General features: G+C 50.2%; 6 protein-coding genes across 6 annotated transcripts; 3 read left to right on the top strand and 3 right to left on the bottom strand.

Annotated features, from left to right (window-relative positions):
• Positions 1 to 2,827: 2,827 nt before the first annotated feature.
• On the bottom strand, positions 2,828 to 3,217 carry N7458_006275 (uncharacterized protein; the record flags this gene model as incomplete). Its single annotated transcript, XM_056909657.1, has 2 exons — positions 2,828 to 2,979; positions 3,043 to 3,217. 2 exons carry the CDS (start codon positions 3,215 to 3,217, stop codon positions 2,828 to 2,830), a joined length of 327 nt encoding a protein of 108 aa, XP_056765361.1.
• Positions 3,218 to 3,923: 706 nt separating this feature from the next.
• Positions 3,924 to 6,027, top strand: N7458_006274 (uncharacterized protein; the record flags this gene model as incomplete). Its single annotated transcript, XM_056909656.1, has 3 exons — positions 3,924 to 4,010; positions 4,109 to 4,273; positions 4,378 to 6,027. The coding sequence occupies 3 exons, from the start codon at positions 3,924 to 3,926 to the stop codon at positions 6,025 to 6,027; spliced, it is 1,902 nt and encodes a 633-aa protein (XP_056765360.1).
• A 3,596-nt stretch (positions 6,028 to 9,623) lies between these two features.
• Positions 9,624 to 10,729, top strand: N7458_006273 (5'-methylthioadenosine/S-adenosylhomocysteine nucleosidase family protein; the record flags this gene model as incomplete). Its single annotated transcript, XM_056909655.1, has 2 exons — positions 9,624 to 10,593; positions 10,671 to 10,729. The coding sequence occupies 2 exons, from the start codon at positions 9,624 to 9,626 to the stop codon at positions 10,727 to 10,729; spliced, it is 1,029 nt and encodes a 342-aa protein (XP_056765359.1).
• A 787-nt stretch (positions 10,730 to 11,516) lies between these two features.
• N7458_006272 (uncharacterized protein) lies at positions 11,517 to 13,646 on the top strand (the record flags this gene model as incomplete). The annotated part of the gene is made up of 1 exon (XM_056909654.1): positions 11,517 to 13,646. One exon carries the CDS (start codon positions 11,517 to 11,519, stop codon positions 13,644 to 13,646), a length of 2,130 nt encoding a protein of 709 aa, XP_056765358.1.
• Positions 13,647 to 16,041: 2,395 nt separating this feature from the next.
• On the bottom strand, positions 16,042 to 17,666 carry mfsA (glucose-inactivated glycerol proton symporter STL1; the record flags this gene model as incomplete). The annotated part of the gene is made up of 2 exons (XM_056909653.1): positions 16,042 to 17,390; positions 17,444 to 17,666. The coding sequence occupies 2 exons, from the start codon at positions 17,664 to 17,666 to the stop codon at positions 16,042 to 16,044; spliced, it is 1,572 nt and encodes a 523-aa protein (XP_056765357.1).
• A 153-nt stretch (positions 17,667 to 17,819) lies between these two features.
• On the bottom strand, positions 17,820 to 18,975 carry N7458_006270 (uncharacterized protein; the record flags this gene model as incomplete). Its single annotated transcript, XM_056909652.1, has 3 exons — positions 17,820 to 18,191; positions 18,265 to 18,438; positions 18,829 to 18,975. The coding sequence occupies 3 exons, from the start codon at positions 18,973 to 18,975 to the stop codon at positions 17,820 to 17,822; spliced, it is 693 nt and encodes a 230-aa protein (XP_056765356.1).
• Between the last annotated feature and the right edge of the window lie 960 nt (positions 18,976 to 19,935).

Here is a 19,935-nt window from a genome sequence, read left to right as displayed (position 1 = left end):
GGCACACAAGGCTGGCCTCATTCTCAGCCCTGCTCGTATCTGATTCCGTCCGGGAAAAGATTTCACCCCCTTGTACGGGATATCCTGCCCCTCGGGGGCCGAGGCTGGGGATCTGCGGGGACGAGTTGAATCAGTTGCGAGAGATTGTTGCAACCTTCGAGCATTGGCCTCCGATAAGGGTGGTGATGTGGGTTTGATAGGCTCGCGCCGTTGATCGGCGCTTTCTGGGCTCTGTCAATGCCTTTAGGCTAAGTAGTGTAGACTGTAGATGTATCCAGTTGGGGGGGGGGGTTTCCACGTCTGGTGCCCAAGATTCTGCTCACAGTGCTGAAGACAAGACAAGCTCATGGCATGAGATGAGCTTTCGTTAAGATGTGTCAACGGATGCTTACTCTGGGGTATGTCGGTATATCCACCTTCCCTATCGGTGTCTGTTCATCTTCAGAGTATCGCTGAGACTGAAAGCTTCTGCCTTAGGACTTGGATGAATCTCAATCTATCCACACACAGAAGGCTAGTATCCAGCGTCTTGACAGTTTCGCTGTCCAGCTTGGATTGTTGACTCTCCACAGTTGGATCTGAGCCTCATCGAAACGCTCACGAATGCGGTAGGTGGTCACAAGATCAACGACAGGAGTCGTCGAATACCTTGCCAGGTATCGCCAGACATCTTCAGGGCTATGAGAGGACACCGATCGCGATTCAAGTATTGGCAGAGGTGGCGCTGTCAGAATCTCGTAAACAGATATTTGAGGGGAAGTGTAAGCCCTGCAGATGTGGCTGAGGCCATCGTAGTGGCTGGTCTGGTACCGAGAGGTATTCTCTTCTCTTTTGGAAGTATATCTCGACAACGCGCTAAGTTCTTTACAGAACATGATTCTAGCTCCATCTACATGGAAAGACTTATATAAGTGTCTTGATGGGGCTTCCAAAGCCCTCACTAAGAGGAACGCTCTGAGTCATTCAAACTCGCCGAGACATTTGGACTCGGGCGCAGTACGCTGTACAGCAGTAACACCGATTATCCTGGTCCCAAGCATCGCCATCCTTGCGGAGAAGAAAATGCCTTCATAATTGTCTTCATGTTGAATTTCAGGCTCAAAAAGTCGGGCTCCGATGCCGCAGCAGACGCACACATGGTCAGGGTCAGACTGAACCAGCAGCGCACCCCTGTTAGACGCCCAGCTCCTTGTTGAAAAGTCGCCAATGCAATGAATTACACGGATATCCAAGTCCCTGACCAGCAGATCCGTTACTGGCTCACAAGCAGTCAGCATTGGAGTACAATATTCGCTCTCCATTCGACTCCAACAACATAAGGACGGACACCCTCGTCTGTCTAGCACACCCTATCGTCACTGTCGAAACACTCACACCTAGCCACCGTCTACGGTCGCGCAGATTCTACGCGATAGTTATCATACTACCGTGATCAGATCGTCTCCTCCGCCCCGAATCCGATTACGCATACCTCGGCCCTGGTAGCGAACACCCGTCTCTATGCACGCGGGCCAGCCCGTCGCTGGCTTTTGTACAGTACACTACCCACGAGGGAATCGTGTCATAAGCCCTTTCCGCCCTCCTTGCGTAGCGCCTTGGCTCTTGACGCCGTCGTGCATGGCAAGTCTTGACATGTCGATCGCGGGCGCGTTGACTGTGTCTCGCTGTAGAATTTGGACATACGGAGTACAGTACATTATTCTGTTGGGTTGCGCGTTTGCTTATGGGCGCGGTGGAGATGGGCGGGGCCGCTTTTGGAAGGGGTACGCGTCGAATGGCGAGGACGGGAAGGGTACAGTGTTTGAAGGGGATGTTTTGGATAGTTGATTTCGTCTGGGTGTTGGGATTATAGGATCTTAGCTGCGAATAGGGGTAGATACTGTAGGATGATGATGATGATTTTTACAAGGGGAAGAGAGTTGTGTCTTCATTGGGAGAAGACTGGAGGTGACTGAGGATGCTAGGAGTATCGGCATTGTACAGTATTGGATTTTGCATTGACTATCATAATATTGCCTCTTTCCTGTCTTACACCATGTTTTCCACATTATTGTAACTAAGCAATGCCATCGCCAAGCTTAATCGTGGATAAGCTCGATCGCGTCACCCCCGGACGGTAAGACGTATACAGCGGGACGGAAGTATAGAAGTTGGAAAGGATGACCTGCACAAGGACCGTAATAAGTATGTGGAATTTACAGACGGTTTCGTATACAGTTAATGATATTCGTATATATTGTATCCACTGAGCGGGATGAATTTGTCTAGGACATACATAGATTGTATAGAGGTATGTCCATTGTCCTCCATAGGAAAAGATCATTCATGGGCAGATCAACACACTCCAACTCCACGTAAAAACGCTAGAAAAGGCCCAGAATTCAGAAAATGGGGTCTTCTTCGGCCCTACCGACCGTTTCGCTGGGTTTGCATGCAAATTCCGAACGGGATGATGTGGAGTCGGACGCAGATCGATGTCGATTGCTGCTTTGACGAGGTACGTATATTGTTAATGTTGCGACTCCCGAGAGTAGTGTCTGGGATCATCTGTCGTATGTATACGAGATCAAAATTTAGATTGGCTTACTACTACAGTAGATGTTTCTCCGTAAGATAAACTGTGTAGTTTTTACTTCGGGCAGTCCACCGTGCTGCGAAAGGCATCGATCGCCATTGGGAAAATGACAGGATCAAACTACAGTATCTATCTGACTACTCCGTACTCCGTACAATAATAGTCATTTTGTGCAGCGCCGTGAATTATCTCAGGGGGAGATCTGTGCAGCTTAGTGTGGATTGAGTCTTCATTTCCCACAAGGAAAAGTTCTCAATCGCTACTGGCCTGAGGCAAAATGCCAAGACCGCCATCCCTCTGGCCGTCTCCAGTCGTCGTCCGCTGTTGGCCAAACACTGCGCGTCCGTGGGCCTTTTCTCCCCATCGGAGCCCGGCAAGCCCGGCAATTCTTGCTCTGGGCAACGCTGTTTGGTCACTTTGGTGTAAGTTGGGTTTTAAACTACCGGGAAGTGTACGTACGTACTCACGAGGTCCCCTTGGAGAGGTTGTGCGCAAGCTGCTGACGGGGCCGCTGGGGGCGTCGTCGGGTGGGATGTGGCTGGTCTGATTGGATTTCTGGTCGATTGGGCAAAATGAGACCGAGTCCGAGCCACATGGAAATACCTTGACGGAGTTATTGTGCGACCACCAAGACGAGGACATTTTGGATGTGGCTACTCGACGTCTCCTCCCTCAGGACTGATAGACGCATGGCAGTGATGCGCCGCTCCCCTGCAGGCCCCAACCACGCGATTGGAACCCCGACTGGGCTAACGATACGCTCAATACGAAGCGCACACTCCGTAAGGGCGGAGGAGAGGAACGCTTCCAGACGCGACGCCTCTCGTTCCTTCGTCTCCAGTAGTGTTCCCCAATCCTCGCGGGCTCCACCGTACGAAACAATGCCAAGCCCTCTCGTTGGGTCTGCTTCGCTCCGCCCCTGAAGCTGTTGGATGCCATTCCCCCCCCCCTCTCTCTATCCCAAGGCCTCCCAGTCCTCTCCTGGCGAGCGGAGTCGTCTTCTCCCTTGCCCTTGTGACCCGAGCGGAGGGGACTCCACTCGTTTTTGGGATCCGATACATCCCCTGGTCTGACGACGACTGAAGGAGGGAAAAAAAGAGCGCCTGTCCGTCGGCGCCCACTCTCTCGTTGTCGCACTCGCGAACTAATACTGACTAGTTCGCGGCCTAGGATCTCAGAATCCAATCCTACTCTATTCTCCCCTCTTTTCTTCTCTGCGTTGCGCACCTTCTTTTTCTCTCTCTTACCCCCCCCCTCCCCCTCCCTGCGTTGCGTTTGACGGCCTCGTTCTTTCTTTCGTTCTACTCATCCGGGGAAGCTTGTCTTCTCAGCCATTCTTTCAGCCGCCATGCTGTTTGCCGGCGCATTATCATTATTGTTCCTGCAGACTGCTGTTGCACAACGCCATGATGCTGATCTTATGTCCTTCGTGACTGTGAGTCGTCCCTCGTTCGGAGCAGCGACAATGGATTGTGAACTGCGCAAACCCCCAGCCACGAATTGATGCTAACTTTTTTATCTTTTCATTGCTAGCTCCCCGAGGTGCGCGCCTTGAAATGGGAGGTCACCCATCACGATCGCACACGAGCTGCTCCGGGTTACTGGTTCGTGGCGCCGTACGGACAGATTTCGCCGGAAGAACCCACACAAAAATATCAGCAGTACCAAGTTGGGCCATATATATACGATAATGATGGTGTATGTTGTTTTCCTATGGACTTTCATCTCCCTTCTCCATTTTCTCTATTCGTCTCTTAGGGGCCAAGGTCTGACTCAGATCTTTTTTTTTTGCGGGGAAACAGATGCTTATCTGGGCCGGTGCACCATTGTACGATAACCAAAACGTCTTCGACTTCAAACCTGTCACCACTATCGACGAAGACACGCACCTTTCGTTCATCGTGTCCTGGGCAATCGACGAGTCCAACAAGGGTTGGGGCATGATCGTGGATAAGACGTATAATACGGAGAGACAAGTCGGTGTCTTGAATGACCTGCACGACTTCAACATGCACGAATTTAATGTCCTGCCGGGCGGGAAGACGGCCCTGGCGTGCACGTACCGCCCACGTGAGGTCAATTTGGCGGATTTCGGACGCCCGACGGAGCAGAGTTGGATTATGGCGGGTGGCTTTGTGGAACTGGACACGGAAACAAGCGAGGTCTTGGTGGAATGGGATTCCTTCGATAAGGTTGCCCTGCATGAGTCTAACGTAGTCAATGCCGGGAACTCGCCGTCCAAATTCCCTGGCTGGGACTATGTGCACATCAATTCGGTCGACAAGAACGAAGCCGGCGACTATATCATCTCTTTGCGCTTCACCAACACCCTTTACTGTATCTCGGGCGAGGATGGCCATATCATGTGGCGCCTCGGTGGTCTGGAGTCTGACTTTGCCCTCGACTTTACCTTTTCCAAGCAGCATGATGTGAAATGGCTCTCGTCCAACGGCACTCACCACGTCGTGTCTTTCCTGAACAATGCCTCCGATGAGGGCGGGAACGACGAGGCCGTCTCCGCCGCCCTGTTCGTCGAGGTGGATACCATCGCCATGACTGCCAAGGTGATCAAGCGCATCAACCGTCCCGATAGCGGTCTGACCCGCCTCCGCGGTAACGTTCAGCTGCTTCCTAACGATAATGTCTTCGTCGGCTGGAGTGAGCGCGGCTACCAGAGCGAGCATGCGCCAAACGGTGACTTGCTGATGACCGCCCGCTTCGTGTCTGAGCGTTACTCTACCTACCGCGCCTACAAGGCCGAGTTCATTGGCCGTCCGAGCACGTCACCCGATCTCGTGGCTTCGGTGTACGGTACCACCAACGTGGACACAACTACGCTGATCCACGTCAGCTGGAACGGCGCGACCGACGTCGTCGGGTGGAAATTCTACGCACAGGCATATGACCGCAGTTCGCCCGTGCTCATCGGCCACGCTAACAAGACCGACTTTGAGACCATGTATATTGTCGACGGCTACATGGATTGGATCACTGCCGAGGCCATTGACAGGGAAGGAAGGGTTATGGGTACTTCGCGGGTCACCCGAAGTGAGATTCCGAAGAACTGGAAGGCTGTGGGCTTTGTGGGCTCGTCTACAGGTCCCAAGCCCGACGATCCGGCCATCCTCTCGGCTGTCAACAAGGGCAGTTCTTCGGTCTCGTCCTCCTACGACAGCGTCGATACCACTAATGGTATGACCGACATGGTCAATGATCACTCTTCGACCTACGCCGATGCCAAGGAAGTCGCCAAGGCAGTCTACAAGGCTTACGAAGTGATCCGCGGCGTAGGAGGTCTGCTCATCTTCATTCTCCTCGCCTGCACCGTCGGTGGTCTAGTAACCTGTCTCTGGCGCATGTTTAAGCGCCGCAAGATGCGCTCATACCAACACATCCCCTCCGAAGAGGGCGTACCCGTGGAAGAAATCCACCTACGCTCCCATGCTGAATGATCTTCTTTCACGAATGCCATACATACAGCATTCTCGAGGCTTTTTTTCAAGCTCGTCTTTTCTTTTTATCTTGCATGATTAGCAGCGTTGCATCAGCATTTACACTTTTCTGGTTTCTTTCCTCTTTCGCCCCCGCCTCGTTCTTCCAGGTGAAGGTTTTCCGGGGTCGGAAAAAGCACTCTATTGCAACATTACCTGAACGAAGCATGGTCCGGATGCAAAATTTCCGGAGGGGCGACTTGAGTGGTGGGGTATAGGTATATACAACCAGGTCAGGCCATGATCGTTTCTACGCATATCATACCCAGCAGCGTTTTTGGGATCTTGTTTACTGTCCTTGTCTCTGTCTCATTATTACTTTCTACTGGACTATTGAGATCTTTGAAATCCTCCAGATATTGTCGGGACTTTGATCTCCCTTCGTTTTCACGCCTTACCTCGTTCTCAACTCTGTGGTTTTGTCTTTGACTTCGTGTAATATTACTCTACCGCTTCTTTTTACCTGGCTATATCATGCTACCCATTTTTAACCTGATGCTTCGCATCTGGTCGAAAGACAATGTACATACTGCATAATATCTTGAAAGAATTTTCTGTTTCTGCCGTGTCGATCTTGAGTTACTTGTGGAGATGGGTCGCACAATGTGCTGACTCTATAGAGACTTGCCTCGAGATGAGAATTAGCGACAACCAGAGACCGGCTGGCTATCGCCGGTGATGACCAGGCCCGTTATGCTGTGAATACGCATGTGCTTACCCGCTGGTGATAGGCGGGAGTTTTCTGAGTATAGGACCTCGTGATATACAGGGGTAGTGGTGAAGTGATGTCAGGAGAAATCCTGTAGAATCACACCCAGGCTAGCGCGGGCATCCTTCTCTACCTAGTATCCAGTGAACGCAAATCTTAATACTACAGAGCGACAATCTCGAATTACGCTTCTGGCACTTGGAAACAATGGAATTGCGGTCAACTTAGAATTGGGTTGCTCGTTTCTATGCTGCCACCTGCACGCAAGAGCGTCAAAGTCCGGGGTGTGTGCATGTGGGCTTGCGATATAACGCCGCGGGCTTGGGATGGGATCTGCATTTAAGCATTATGGGCTAGCACGGATATAGATTAGGAAGAGCCATACACATACTGTTTTGTGTGGTGGCTTGAGTCAATGGTCGATTCGTAGATTTGTGGTGCCGCTGGATGACTACTATAAGGCCGCGATGGCTATGGTACGTGCTACCGCTGGATCTATAGATATCCTTGTACTATTTCATCTATCTTGTTGAGACATGGAATAATGCATCTAATCAGAAATTTCATTAGTGTCATCTAAGGTCTGCATTGCTTTCGCGAAGAACTAGTGGCGCCGGCGCTGACGACTACTCGGTACGGCCGCGTCAGCGGGGTTAGACCAGGCGTTCGAGGTGAGATGGTGGCGTTCACAATGTAGATCTTGTGGGTGTTTGGGATGAGATTAATTGAAGTATGTGTTATGAATGGTATTTTGCTGAATATAGCGGGAAATTCTCTTGTTTGGGTTGTGGTGTTGGGTAGTTGCTTCTAGAGTCAAGGGTTCTTCTATTGGAGCTATAAGCTCCCAAGATTTGGCACTCTGGTATCCGTTATATACCACTTTGATTTTGTACTTGCTCTGAGGTTTGCCACTAGAGTGATAAGGGGTTGATAGCTTATTTTGGACATGATTGGAGTCCTGTTGTTCAAAATACCGGACCGCTTTGGATAATTGGCTATCGTATTTGATCAGAAAGGAACCCAGAAGGAAGCCATGTGAAATGTAGCAAGTCGGGTTTCTATATACATCACTTTATCTGTCTGAGAATTCGTCTCATAGCCGGAAGTTCGTTAAAGGAATCCCACAATTCACAGCCGTCTCGTTCCTACCGTACTAAAGCTAATTGGTCTCTCATGTGCTATTGTCGGGGTATAGTTGAAGTCGTGAAGCATCAGTTGACGAAGACTTGCAAGACAATTCTTGCATTTTTCATATTTTCATAGCCTTTTTTTCAATTCTAACTACTAACTAGGATGTATCAGAAGGGTTCTGAATGGACTAACGTACAGGTATCCACCTAGGGGTACCCCCCGGCCGCTACCTTCCACATATATTGTAGGTGACTTGGGGCATCCAGTTGACCATTTTCCAGACGGGCCAAAGATAATCACGATGATGAATTCGGGAGAAGAGAGCAGAATCGCATGCCTAGGTAATTTAGTCTCAAACCGGACCTATGCATAAGCAGAGCTTCCTGGAAGTGTCCTATTGGCAAAGCTCAAAGTATCTTTGCCGCGCAGAGCCTCATGGATGCCGCTGATTAGATCATCGGATCTTGGTTACTTTGACTAATATTTTGATCTGGTCTTCGACAAAGCATAACCATCTAACATAAATAGCAAAAACACTAACAGGGCCCTGGAACTATATTGAAAACCACTAGGGAATACGTGTCTCTGCCAAGAATGTACTGGCCGTCGCGTCCTCAGGCCACAATCCATACGGCGTTGAGCGGAAATCGCGCCAAATCACTTGGCCGATTAAGTGGCGAGAAGCGCCCAGGCAATATGCTGGCCTAGGTTGCCTTATAAGTATGGCATTGCTACATCTCCAGCTGATCTCCAGATACACTTGCATGATGAGGCAGGTTTTGAGGTTAAATCTTAGCTCCCTACCAGACATCCGCGTTATTTATGCTGTTAGTTATTGATAAATTGAGTATTTAATACCGTGTGCTTTTGGAAAGTCCAAAGCCTTCTTGGCAGGCTGTTAGCTGCAACAAGCGCCGTTTCTCGTCTACCCAATTATAAATGAGACTATTAAGACAGTAGGACTAGGATACGCCTGTGGAGAGGACAGGATTACCGCAAATATTTTAAGGCTCAGCAGATTGACGACACTTACTAGACCAGATAGATACTACAGCTTTCCCTTTTGATAGAAATGGCGTAGCTGTTCCCTTTAAGGTTGTGTGCCCAATCTGCCAGCCAAGATTACATGGTTTGGGATGTTGCGGTACTGATGGACAATGTCTTGCAAAGAGTGAAAATATTGATATTACGTGCCCACATAATCTTCTCTGGATGTCAAAGATTCATGTCCAGTGATGTATGCTTAAGAGAAGGAAAACATTCTCACATAAAGCTACAGCCATTCTCGAAATCGGCTTGACCAGGACATACTGAGACTCTCTTTCCTGGCCCCACCGCCAAGGCCTTAGCGCAGATCTTTTATTGAGTGCCGCGTTAAATCGAGGGGCGCAGTAAAACGGACTTTGTATGTTACAGTACCCGGTTACATAATTCAGTGGAATTCCTTAGAAACCTAGAGTGGATCTCTGCAAATTATGCAATTACCTCATACTCGTCATTTTGATGGCGTTTAGAAGTCCTCAGAGGTACCTGAGAAGTGACAGAGTCATGTGATAGAAGTGAGACATATTATACTCTGAGTGTTTGAAAGATGCCGATCTTCCCCGCCACTACCTTAGATGATACTAGTGTCTGATAAAGAGAGCGGGGATACGAGGCTGTGTCCTCGTTCTCCCAACCCCTCCCAACCGAAACCAACCCAGCTGAGGCTTTCAGAATGGAGCAGGAGCATTATACGGTGGGCATTATTTGCGCCCTACCCCATGAGGCAGCAGCTGCCATCGCCATGCTTGACGAAGAAGCAGGTCATATGGTTGAACAAGACCCGAATGACCACAATTCATACAGACTTGGTCGACTTCACCATCATAATGTGGTTATAGCAAGTCTCCCCGCAGGAATAGTTGGCACCTCCTCCGCGGCCGTCGTTGCAAAAGATATGCTGCGGACATTCAAAGCGCTTAGATTTGGACTGGTGGTCGGCATTGGAGGCGCAGCCCCTATTCCTGATTCAGAGGATCAGGATATCCGTCTTGGCGATGTGGTCATCGGCAAGCCAACAGGAACCAACGGGGGTCTTATACAGCTGGACTACGGGAAAATGACCCAATCTGAAGGGCTTATCCGCAAGGGCAGCTTGCCTGCACCGCCATTCTCCTTGCTCACAGCTCTCGCTAGACTGGAGACTGCTCGAGAGCTTGGAGAGTGTACCATTCCCCTTCATTTGTCTAACATGTTCAAAAAGCGACCGGGCATGAGAAAACGATTTGGAAACCCCGGAACAGAGAACGACGTTCTTTACCACCCGAAATATGTTCATCCAGCATCTGCAGCAACATGTGTACCCTGTGACATATCTAAGCAGATATCACGACAAGAAAGGGAATTACTTGAGCCGAGGGTATTCTGTGGAACTATTGGTTCGAGTAATGTTGTGATAAAGGATGCTATACTCAGAGATCGTCTGCGAGAGGAGCTTGGCGTCATGTGTTTTGAAATGGAGGCGGCGGGCCTAATAAATTTCCCCTGCCTCGTCATCCGCGGAATCAGCGATTATTCGGACTCGCACAAGAATGATCGATGGCAGCGATATGCGGCTGCTGTCGCAGCAGCCTGTGCAAAAAGTATCCTTGGATACATTGCCCCAGTGTCAGTACAGAGAGAACAGCCGATTGTTCATGTATCAGGTACGTTACTACACATCAGAGCCTGCTGCGAATTGTCAACGGATTGCCTAACAAGTGCTGAAGATCCCATTCTACAGGATCTAGCTTCCCAACAAATAGCAGCAACCGAGAGAATCGCCCAAGAAGCGAACACTAGATATGAGAATGATCAGCGGAACAATTGTCGACAGTATTTTGATGTTCTGCCGTATTTGACGTACAAAAATATCAACCCAGATCGAGTGAGAGGATCTTGCGGCTGGGTATTTGAACACCCTCAGTACCGTGATTGGCTATCTCGTCAGCGAGACGATCTGCTTTGGATCTCTGCAGATCCTGGATGCGGGAAATCTGTGCTTGCCAAAGCTCTCGTAGACGAAGAGCTTCCAAGGACTTTCTCAGTTTGTTATTTCTTTTTTAAAGATAATGAACACCAAGAGGACATATCTGGGGCGCTGTGCTGCCTCGTACATCAATTGTTGATCCAGGCGCCACATCTCTTAGCTCACGCTATATCTATATGGGAGAAGAGAAAAGGATCATTGAAAAATGAACCAGATGCACTTTGGTCACTTTTTGTCACAGCAGCAACCGATCCTCAAGCTGGGAATGTTGTGTGCGTCTTGGATGCTCTTGATGAATGCTCATCAAAAGGAAGACAGCAAGTTATTTCTTACTTGAGCCAATTCTATGCACAATCCCTGCAGACCCCTTCTCGAAAAACACATTTGAAGATCCTTTTGACAAGTCGCCCTTATTTGGAGATTGAAAATGGACTTAAAACTTCAACGGAACAGCCCGCGATCCGACTAGCAGGGGAAAAGGAATGCGAGAAAATCAAACGCGAAATTGATATTGTCATCAAGTGGAAGATGAATGCCTTGGCAGAAAATCTGGGGCTTCCAAAGAAAATAAAGGATATAATTGAGTCAAGAGCTCTCGCTATGGAAAACCGCACATACCTTTGGGTTAATCTGCTCATGGAGGACCTACAGTATGGAATCGAGAGTGGGGATAGGTTCAACATTCGAGATCTCGACCATATACCTATGAGTGTCGATGCAGCATACGAAAAACTCCTAGATAGACACACGGACAGTTTCCGCGGTCGCCGTGACGCTCTGCTCTTGCTACATCTTGTTGTTGGTGCTAAACGACCGATGACCGTGAAAGAGATGGACGTGGCCTTCAATCTGGCACAAGAAAGTCTAGATGGCGCTTCTGATTACGATCTTGGCAACGATTTCCTCGATCGAGACCGTTTTACCACAAGGATTCGAAACCTCTGTGGCTTTTTTGTTACCGTTGTGGACGACAAGATTTGTCTCATTCATCAGACAGCAAAGGACTTTTTGCTTGCGCGGAACCCAGAAGTTGAGGTCGTTTCACGGCCGTTTGCCATGAATAAAGTCATCGCGGGGGAAAATCTTACAAAGCATTGGAAAGAATCTGTTCATCGTTCGACATATAGCTCATTATGGGCTCATGTTACCGTATCTTGCTTGTTAATTCTTGACTACGAGTCCAAAAACGTGCTTCCTGTTTATGGCGACCGTGGCCAAATACAAGCCCTCTTCAAGTATTCTGCAATACACTGGGGGGATCACTTTCTCAATGCAGCGTTCCCGCGGGAGCACACAATCCAATCGAAAGCACTTCGCCTATACAACGCTGCTCAGGATGGCTCAAGCTTTTGGTTTGATTTGTATCAAACGCATCACTTCAAGGCAAAATGTTCTCAAGTCCCACCCACCTCGCTAGTCGTTGCATGTCTTTTAGGCCATTCGTACCCTGCAGAGGTACTAATCCAGGACTTGGAGCCTGAAGACGCACAGAACTCCAGGTCTCGGTTGGCTCCCGTCTTTGCGGCCGTACACGGGGGCCATAAGGAAATGATTCAAGTCCTTCTACATCGCGGCTTTATTCAAGAAAGAACGGGTATTCACGGCCTCGCTGTCATGATCGCGGCTGCGAATGGTAACGCTGGCATTATTCAATTGCTAGTGAAACCTCGAGAGGGGATTGACAATTTCGAGGGTGAAGACCATCTTTACCGCCAATGTTTTCACTGGGCTGTTACGTCTGTTCCATCTCTTGGCTTTGAGGAAGTAATAACTAATCTGGCCGCCGACGAATCCGCATTTAGTTCTGCTTTCGAGTACGTTCTCGAGCAAGCAGCTATACTTGGTCAGGAGAAAATCTTCTGGTTGGTGATGAACAAGTATTGCGATAATCCTAAGTTTGCACAATTGAAACAAGGGTATCTTCACCTTGCCTTGCAGGCTGCAGCAAGAAATGGCAGTATCAATCTCACAAAGCGGCTATTAGAGAAGGGGGCATCTCCCAACCCGACGTACGCTCGAGGGGGCAACGCTCGAGTGGGCAACAGGAAACCGCCGGAACAAAGCCCATGGCCAGGTCTAGAGCACGCTGGACTTTACAATCCTAGCTCTAGGGAAGGCGTTTACTTGGAATTATATGACAACATCTTGAGGGAGGCTATGGTGGCATATGCAGGTAGAAGGGTTTCTAGAAACATGGAGGCCCTCGTTTTCAAAATGAGAACCCCACTGCTTTCAGCCGTGATGAAGAATTGTGCGAGTATTGTTTCTTTGCTAGTTGACCATGGAGCGAGCATAAACAAGGCATCGCCAGTGCCGATTCCTGAACTTGGACGCGCGAATGCTCTTGAGATCTCACTGCAAAACAATTTTTCCGAGATCTCTGCCCTCCTGATAACGAATGGAGCAGAGGTCCAAAAATTTCAGTCTCCAAGGCGGAGAGAACAACTTGGACGAAATTTTGTTTCTGTCGCCAAAAAGTTGCTTGGAGAGAGTTTCTCTATCAAAACGGTGGGCCGTTCAGGCTATGAAGCTGCTGTGCGGACAGCAAAGCGCCTTCACTGTAAGGAGCTTGTGGCCGAATTATTGAAGAAAGAGCCTTCGCTTGTGTGTCGAGACGAAGGCTCGCGTGATATACTGAATACCCTCCCACCTGAAATCAGGCGCATTGCCGAACAGGCGAATAAACAGATGGGGGAATGGGAATTGAAGGAAAAGAATGCACGCAGATAGGAATCAAACGATCAAAGACATTTCGCCCTCAGAGTGGCGCCGTGGTGACGATGGTTCTTGGTAGACACCGCTTCATTATGCAGCGCCGTTTTGTTGATGCGACGGATACCTCAATTGTTGACGACAACAAAGGCCGAACAACGCTGCATTGCGGTGTATAAGAGACAGCGATCATGGTTATTTTCATCCTGACACAACGTACGGCCTGCCTTGCTGGCGGCTCTGATTATATGAGGGTCACCGATGAATTACTAGCACGGTTTTGCTTATGGGACTCATGTAATTTCGCTTTCGGTTTCCGTAGTGTAGCGTGTCAAAAGAGTAACGTTTGAGGCTAATATCCAGTTTTTGTAGTTCATGAAAGGACACTGGGAGCTTTACTCACGCTCGCATGGGCCATGTGGGGCGCAAGGTGGCAGGCCTCAAGGTGCTACGACCTCTGTTTAGGAGATCTCTACTCTGATCAATGGAAGCTAGAGGAGGCAGAGGAGATGTAACAGCGAGCACTGGCAGGCAAGGAGAAGTCCTTTGAGCCCAGATCAAAACAGGGCCCGGCGTGCTATAGAAGATTGATTAGATAGGTTAAGCCTCGTGGGTGAAAAATGGTGTATAAGCCTCCTCATGTAGGAATGTAGAAAATAAGTGAGTCATTGTTATTGCGATACATTCTTTACAGTTAGTGGGTTCAGAGCATAATTTCTCCACGTTCGAGTCAGAAAGCCGATTCGTCACTGACAATGTGGAAAGTACAGTATCCCAAAATATTCACACGTTATATTTTCTAATCTCTATTGTAAATAATGGCCTAGGAAAGGTTAGGGGGAACTGGCATTGCCGAATAGCGGTCGCAATTGTCTGACCAGTAAAGAAGGTGCCTATCGTGCACACCGCAGTTGGTGCCACGGATAGGCTGAGAAAGAGACTAATTCCACTAGGCGGATATCCCAGAAACAAGGCATGTGTGCACACGCCTCGTCGGATTTGCGATCCACTATGGAAGTTCACGGACTTTTCGTGCGCATTTTGTAATTTTACGTAGCCGGGTACTGTAACATACAAAGTCCATTTTACTGCGCCCCTCGATTTAACGCGGCGCTCAATAAAAGATCTGCGCTAAGGCCTTGGTGGTGGGGCCAGGAGAGAGAGTCTCAGTGTGTCCTGGTCAAGCCGATTTCGAGAATGGCTGTACTTACGAGACAAACTGTGAGTATGAAACGGCTTTTTCATACCATGATGACCTTGAGCATAACCTTTCTGTGCTGGAGCACAAACTTACAACCCCGTCGATTCACTCCGGGGAAAGTATTTGAACACGAGTATCAGGTCATCCTCTCATCCTGCCATCAAATCGATTTCTAATCCCATCCACAAACACCATCCCCAGACCCCAAACCTCGCAAAACCTGCCCCATTCGGGACCGAACACGAGATAATGATCGACAACGCTAAACAAAATCTTACTAAAAAGGCAACTCACACGAGAATAGAAGGCCTGCCGAAGGGCGGAGACATATCCCGCATCCCGCATCCCGCATCCCAGTCTGAAGTCTGAAGTCTGGAGCATGGAGGACGGAGAATAAACGGCTTGGTCTGGGGCTGCGGGGTGCAGTGCAGGTTATTTTGCCGTGTGGCTTGGCCGTTGTGCTGACGGGAGGCATGTCAGTGAGTGCATTGCATTTGATCGTCGGGTTGGTTCTCGTGACTATGCGTGATCTATTTAACTCCACTGGTAATTCTCCGATGATGTCGGGCATTTTATGAGTGGATTTTGACAGTATGTGGATCGGCTCTTCGGCGGCAATTGCAATATCCGATGTACTGAGATTTGTTGGATATGGATGTGCATATGGTATACGTCGCATCGAATTACCTGACGCGGATTGGAAATGAAATGTAGGGAGCTCGATGTTGCTCTATGGATTATGAAGTTTCTCGTTGAACGCATATTGGGCCAGGGAATGATGAATAGTTATAGTACTTGCCTTACGAATCAAGTTGGTGAATTCGATGAAGTGTCAAATCAGATCCTAAGCTTCATCTTACGACTGATGTGGTTGCAACACCACATTCTGAGCGGGAATAATTATAGGATGGCAATGCATTCTATTGTTGAATCAGATCAAGCTCTATATTCCAATCATCTCCTCCCTTCATGGTATATAACATAAAGAAAAAAGCAATCAAGACATCAATCTGGCGGCGATTAACCGCCATGTCATGCGACATCACAACTGAAAAAGAAAACGAAAAATGAGATAGGGGAATAATAAATGCGAGGCATCACAACACTCCATACTCTATAAAGAGTCGTCGTAACCTCAATGCTTTCCGTCACCAGGATGGAAGGCCAAAGCAAACTGTACATAGGCTCTCCGATGAGGATCGGAAGTTTCAATTACTCGGCCTTCTCGTCGCTCGAGTTGCCACTGGACATGGCCATCTCGACCTTCTCGTTCTCCGAGGAGTGCTGGTGGTCGGATACGTCAAGGCCGATCTCACGCTGCATAGAGGCAATCTCACCGGGAGAAAGCTTGGGCAGGGTGTTGGCGATCTGGTAGGGCCACTTCTTCTCGATATGGGCCTTGGCGAAGATGATGTCAACCTCCTCCAGGTCACGACCGGCGGTCTCGGGGTAGTAGAACCAGGCGAAAGGAAGACCGATGAAGTTGACCAGAGCAAAGAAGAGGTAGATACCCCAGGGAGAGGCATCGGAGAAGACGGGGGTGAACATGACAACGGCGAAGTTGGTGATCCAGTTGGTGCAAGTGGAGGCGGCGGCAGCCATGGTACGGGTGCGGAGGGGGTTGATCTCCGGAGGGTAGATCCAGGGGAGAGGCAGAGTGGTGAAAGCGAAGAAGCAGATGAACAGGAAGATACCGACGATGGCACCCTTGGCGTTCTGCTCATTCTCATTGATCAAGCAACTCATGGTGATGATGAAAGACAGACCTTGGCCAGCGAAACCGATCAGGAACAGCTTGCGGCGACCGACCCTCTCAATCATGAAGAAGGAGGGGATGGTAGAGAGAGCGTAGACGGTAGCGAAGACACCACCCAGAACCAGAGAGAGACGGTGCTCCATCTTCAAGTTCTGCTCGAACAGCAGAGTAGAGTAGTAGATGGCAGCGTTGCAACCAGTGAACTGCTGGAAGAACTGGCCAGAGCAACCGATCATCATACGCTGGAACTCCTGGGTCTTGCCGAAGGTGAACAGAGTCTTCCAATCGGCCTTGGCACCCGACTGGGCCTTCAGATCAGCCTTCATCAGGTTGTAGTCGGTGAGGACATCCTCGCCGTCAATGGTGCTGTCGTTGAGGGCGGCGAGAACCTCGAGAGCTTCCTGGTCCTTGCCCTGCATGATGAACCAACGAGGAGACTCGGGCAGCATCATGGCTCCAACGCTGACCATAATGGCGAAGAGGATCTGGAAAGCGATGGGGAAACGCCACTGGACAGAGCTGTTCACGTAGGAGAGACCGAAGTCAATCCAGTAGGCAATGAGGGTACCGACGGCAATGATAGCACCCTCGAAGCAGACAAGGAAGCCACGGTTGTGAGCACGAGAACACTCGGACTGCCACACGGGGATGGTAGCAGTGTCCATGCCGTTTCCAAGACCAGAGATAACACGACCAACAACGAACTGGCCCAATCCCCAGTGGGGACCGAAGGCGGCAGTAGAGATGACAGTACCGAGGATCATGAGAGCACCACCGGTGACCAGCAGGGGGTACGGCCGATGCGCTCACCAAAGCAGAGAGTGAAGATAGCACCAAAGAAACAACCAAGCTCGTAACAGGCAGTCACGGCACCACGAAGGACGGAGACATGCTGAGAAAGGGCAGCAGAAGCTCCGTCGGGAATGGCGAGGGCGCGGAACTCGTTGGTGAACTCAGTACCGGCAATGATACCAGACATAAGTCCCTGATCATAACCGAACAGGGAGAAACCAACAACGGAAGTGAAGGTGATGGCAATGTGGAGCTTCTTGCCCCGCAGGCCGGAGGTTGTTGTCCACATCTTGAACGTGTGTCTTCTTCGCGTGGGTATATGCGCGAAGGGATGGATTGGACCAGGACAAGGAAAGAAAGAAAGGAAACCGTCTGGGGGTCCGGGGTCAGGGAGGACGCCTTATATGTATCTATGCTTTCTTGCAGGGCGGAGAAACCCATCCTACGGGTCAGGTCGGCCAAGACGAAAAACATTGGACATGACGTCGGCCGTGTTAACGCTAGAGGCAGGTTGCGCGGGCCACCGTGGTACGCCGTGGGCCAGTATGGGGGCTAAGGGGCTAAGGGGGCCCCGCAGCAGAGTTTTACGGGGGTTGCAATAGGTGGGGTTTGCCCTATGTGGGTTTTGCTGGAGGCAAGTCTCGCGAGCCGCCCTGGGGGAAGATGGCCAGGCGCGTTGCGGTTGCTTCTTCTGCTTCTTCTTTGGGGTTGTCCCCCCGCCACCAATGTGTGGTGCTGCATTCGGGAATCCGAAAAAGGTTGGAAATGTCAGCAAAGTGGCGGGCCAGTCAGATGTGGCGGGAGGCAGAAGTTCCTGGGCAGGATGGAGTAAGTGCCTGGGACCTGTGTACTTTTTGGGGTTGCTTCGAATTGCTTGGGTTGCTTACAAGGCGCCACCCGTTCTCGTCCGTCAAGCCACCCGTGGAGCCACCCGTGGAGCCACCCGTGGAGCCACCCGTGGAGCCCTCCGTGGAGCCATCCGGACGCCTCTTTGTCACCGTCCGATCGCAACCCTCCCACTGAGTCGCCTTTGTAGCCTCGTGGGGGTGGATCGTTTCCTGCTGGGAGCGTCACGATCACCATTCACTTGGCCGGAATAGGAATCTCTCCCGACCCTCCATCACCTTCATCCTCGTCCATTCACGGGGGAAAACGGGGAAGCGCAGTGGGTCAAGGGTCAGAGTTTTTCTTTTTCTTCCTGTTCGACCAGTCGGAGTCTACTACACTAGTCAGTCCTGTTGCGCATTTGAAAAGCATCGAGATCGAAGCGAAGTCCGAAGCCAGACGAGGCCCAAGCTACAGTAGACAAAACGAATTTGCCTTTTTTTTACCCACAACTCGCCTCAGTTACCCTTCTTCCACACATCCTTCTTGGCCCCCGAGAGCCCGTCCGTTAATCACTGGCCGATGCCGACGGCTGGACGGTTACCGTGAAGGAGGCCGTGACCCACCAGGCGGGCCACCGAGGGGCCAATCAAGCCACCGACGCGATCGAATCCGACACCCCGTGGGGACAGAAGGAGAAAGCGGTCTTCAAATTGGGAAATTGTCTTGCCGGGACGGTAAATAGTGTTGGTACCAAAGTAAACTTCGGTCATAAATGGTGGTCAATGGCGCTGGGCGCGCCCGATCCTTGTTAGGGTAGTAGTTATCAGAAGATACCGCGGGAAGGTTGTTTGGAGGAAGACATGTGATCCTGCCGTTTTTGCGGGCGATAGGCTTTTCCTGGGATCCTCCGCGATTCTCCTCATTTTTGATTTTTTGAGGGGGTCCTACTTGGGAAGTTGGGGTTGGGAGGGGCGACTCGGAGGGTGGTTTTTCCCGTACCGGAGAATCTATCACGTGACTATTGACCCGTCCCAGACTTCGGCCAAGGTCCGAGCGCCAGCGCTGATTGGTTGGAGCGAAACCACTCCGGGAGGGCTCTCAATCACCGAGTGGGTCCCGAGATCCTCCTTATGTAATCCTCTTATTTCCCGTACCGACCAGCGGACTCGCTGGTCCGCTCTTCTCGTGGGTCGTAGCCGAATAGACTCGGGCCGCTACTGTACTTACGTACTCCGCTCCGTACTCCGTCTTCAAAGCCGGGCCCGTGGCCATTGCTGAATCACGGCTTCTGACATTCGTTGATCTCGACAGGGTTGATCTTTCCTGCTTAGAGCCCGGAATACATGTCGGCATACTCCTGTACCTCCACAGTCGGCTACAACGCCATGGTGACTGGCTCGAATGACTGGAGCGGAGGGGACAAGTCATTGTTTAATTTCCATACTTTCTCGTTGGCCATCAACGATGACAGATTACTACTTGACTGATGCTACAGTGTTTACTGGGGGGTTATTGATGGGAATTTTCAACGACAGGAGTTTCGCGTCTAACGGACTACTAGCCTTGCCGAAAAAGAGTTTCAAAGCCTGAACATGCCGAAGGATGGCACTGACTACTTCGGGAAAGAAGCCGATATTGTGATGGCCCAGTATCTTCTTCGTATACCAAGTACAATCACTATGTTTGCACTTCTCTTCACTTATCCCTACTGTACCTTCCAGCTACATAAC

This window comes from Penicillium daleae (genome assembly GCF_028827525.1).
Source record: "Penicillium daleae strain IBT 16125 chromosome Unknown utg000006l_segment0_segment0, whole genome shotgun sequence".
Taxonomy (NCBI): domain Eukaryota; kingdom Fungi; phylum Ascomycota; class Eurotiomycetes; order Eurotiales; family Aspergillaceae; genus Penicillium; species Penicillium daleae.
Note: the sequence above shows the minus strand (reverse complement) of the source record. Positions and strands in the feature narration are given on the sequence as shown.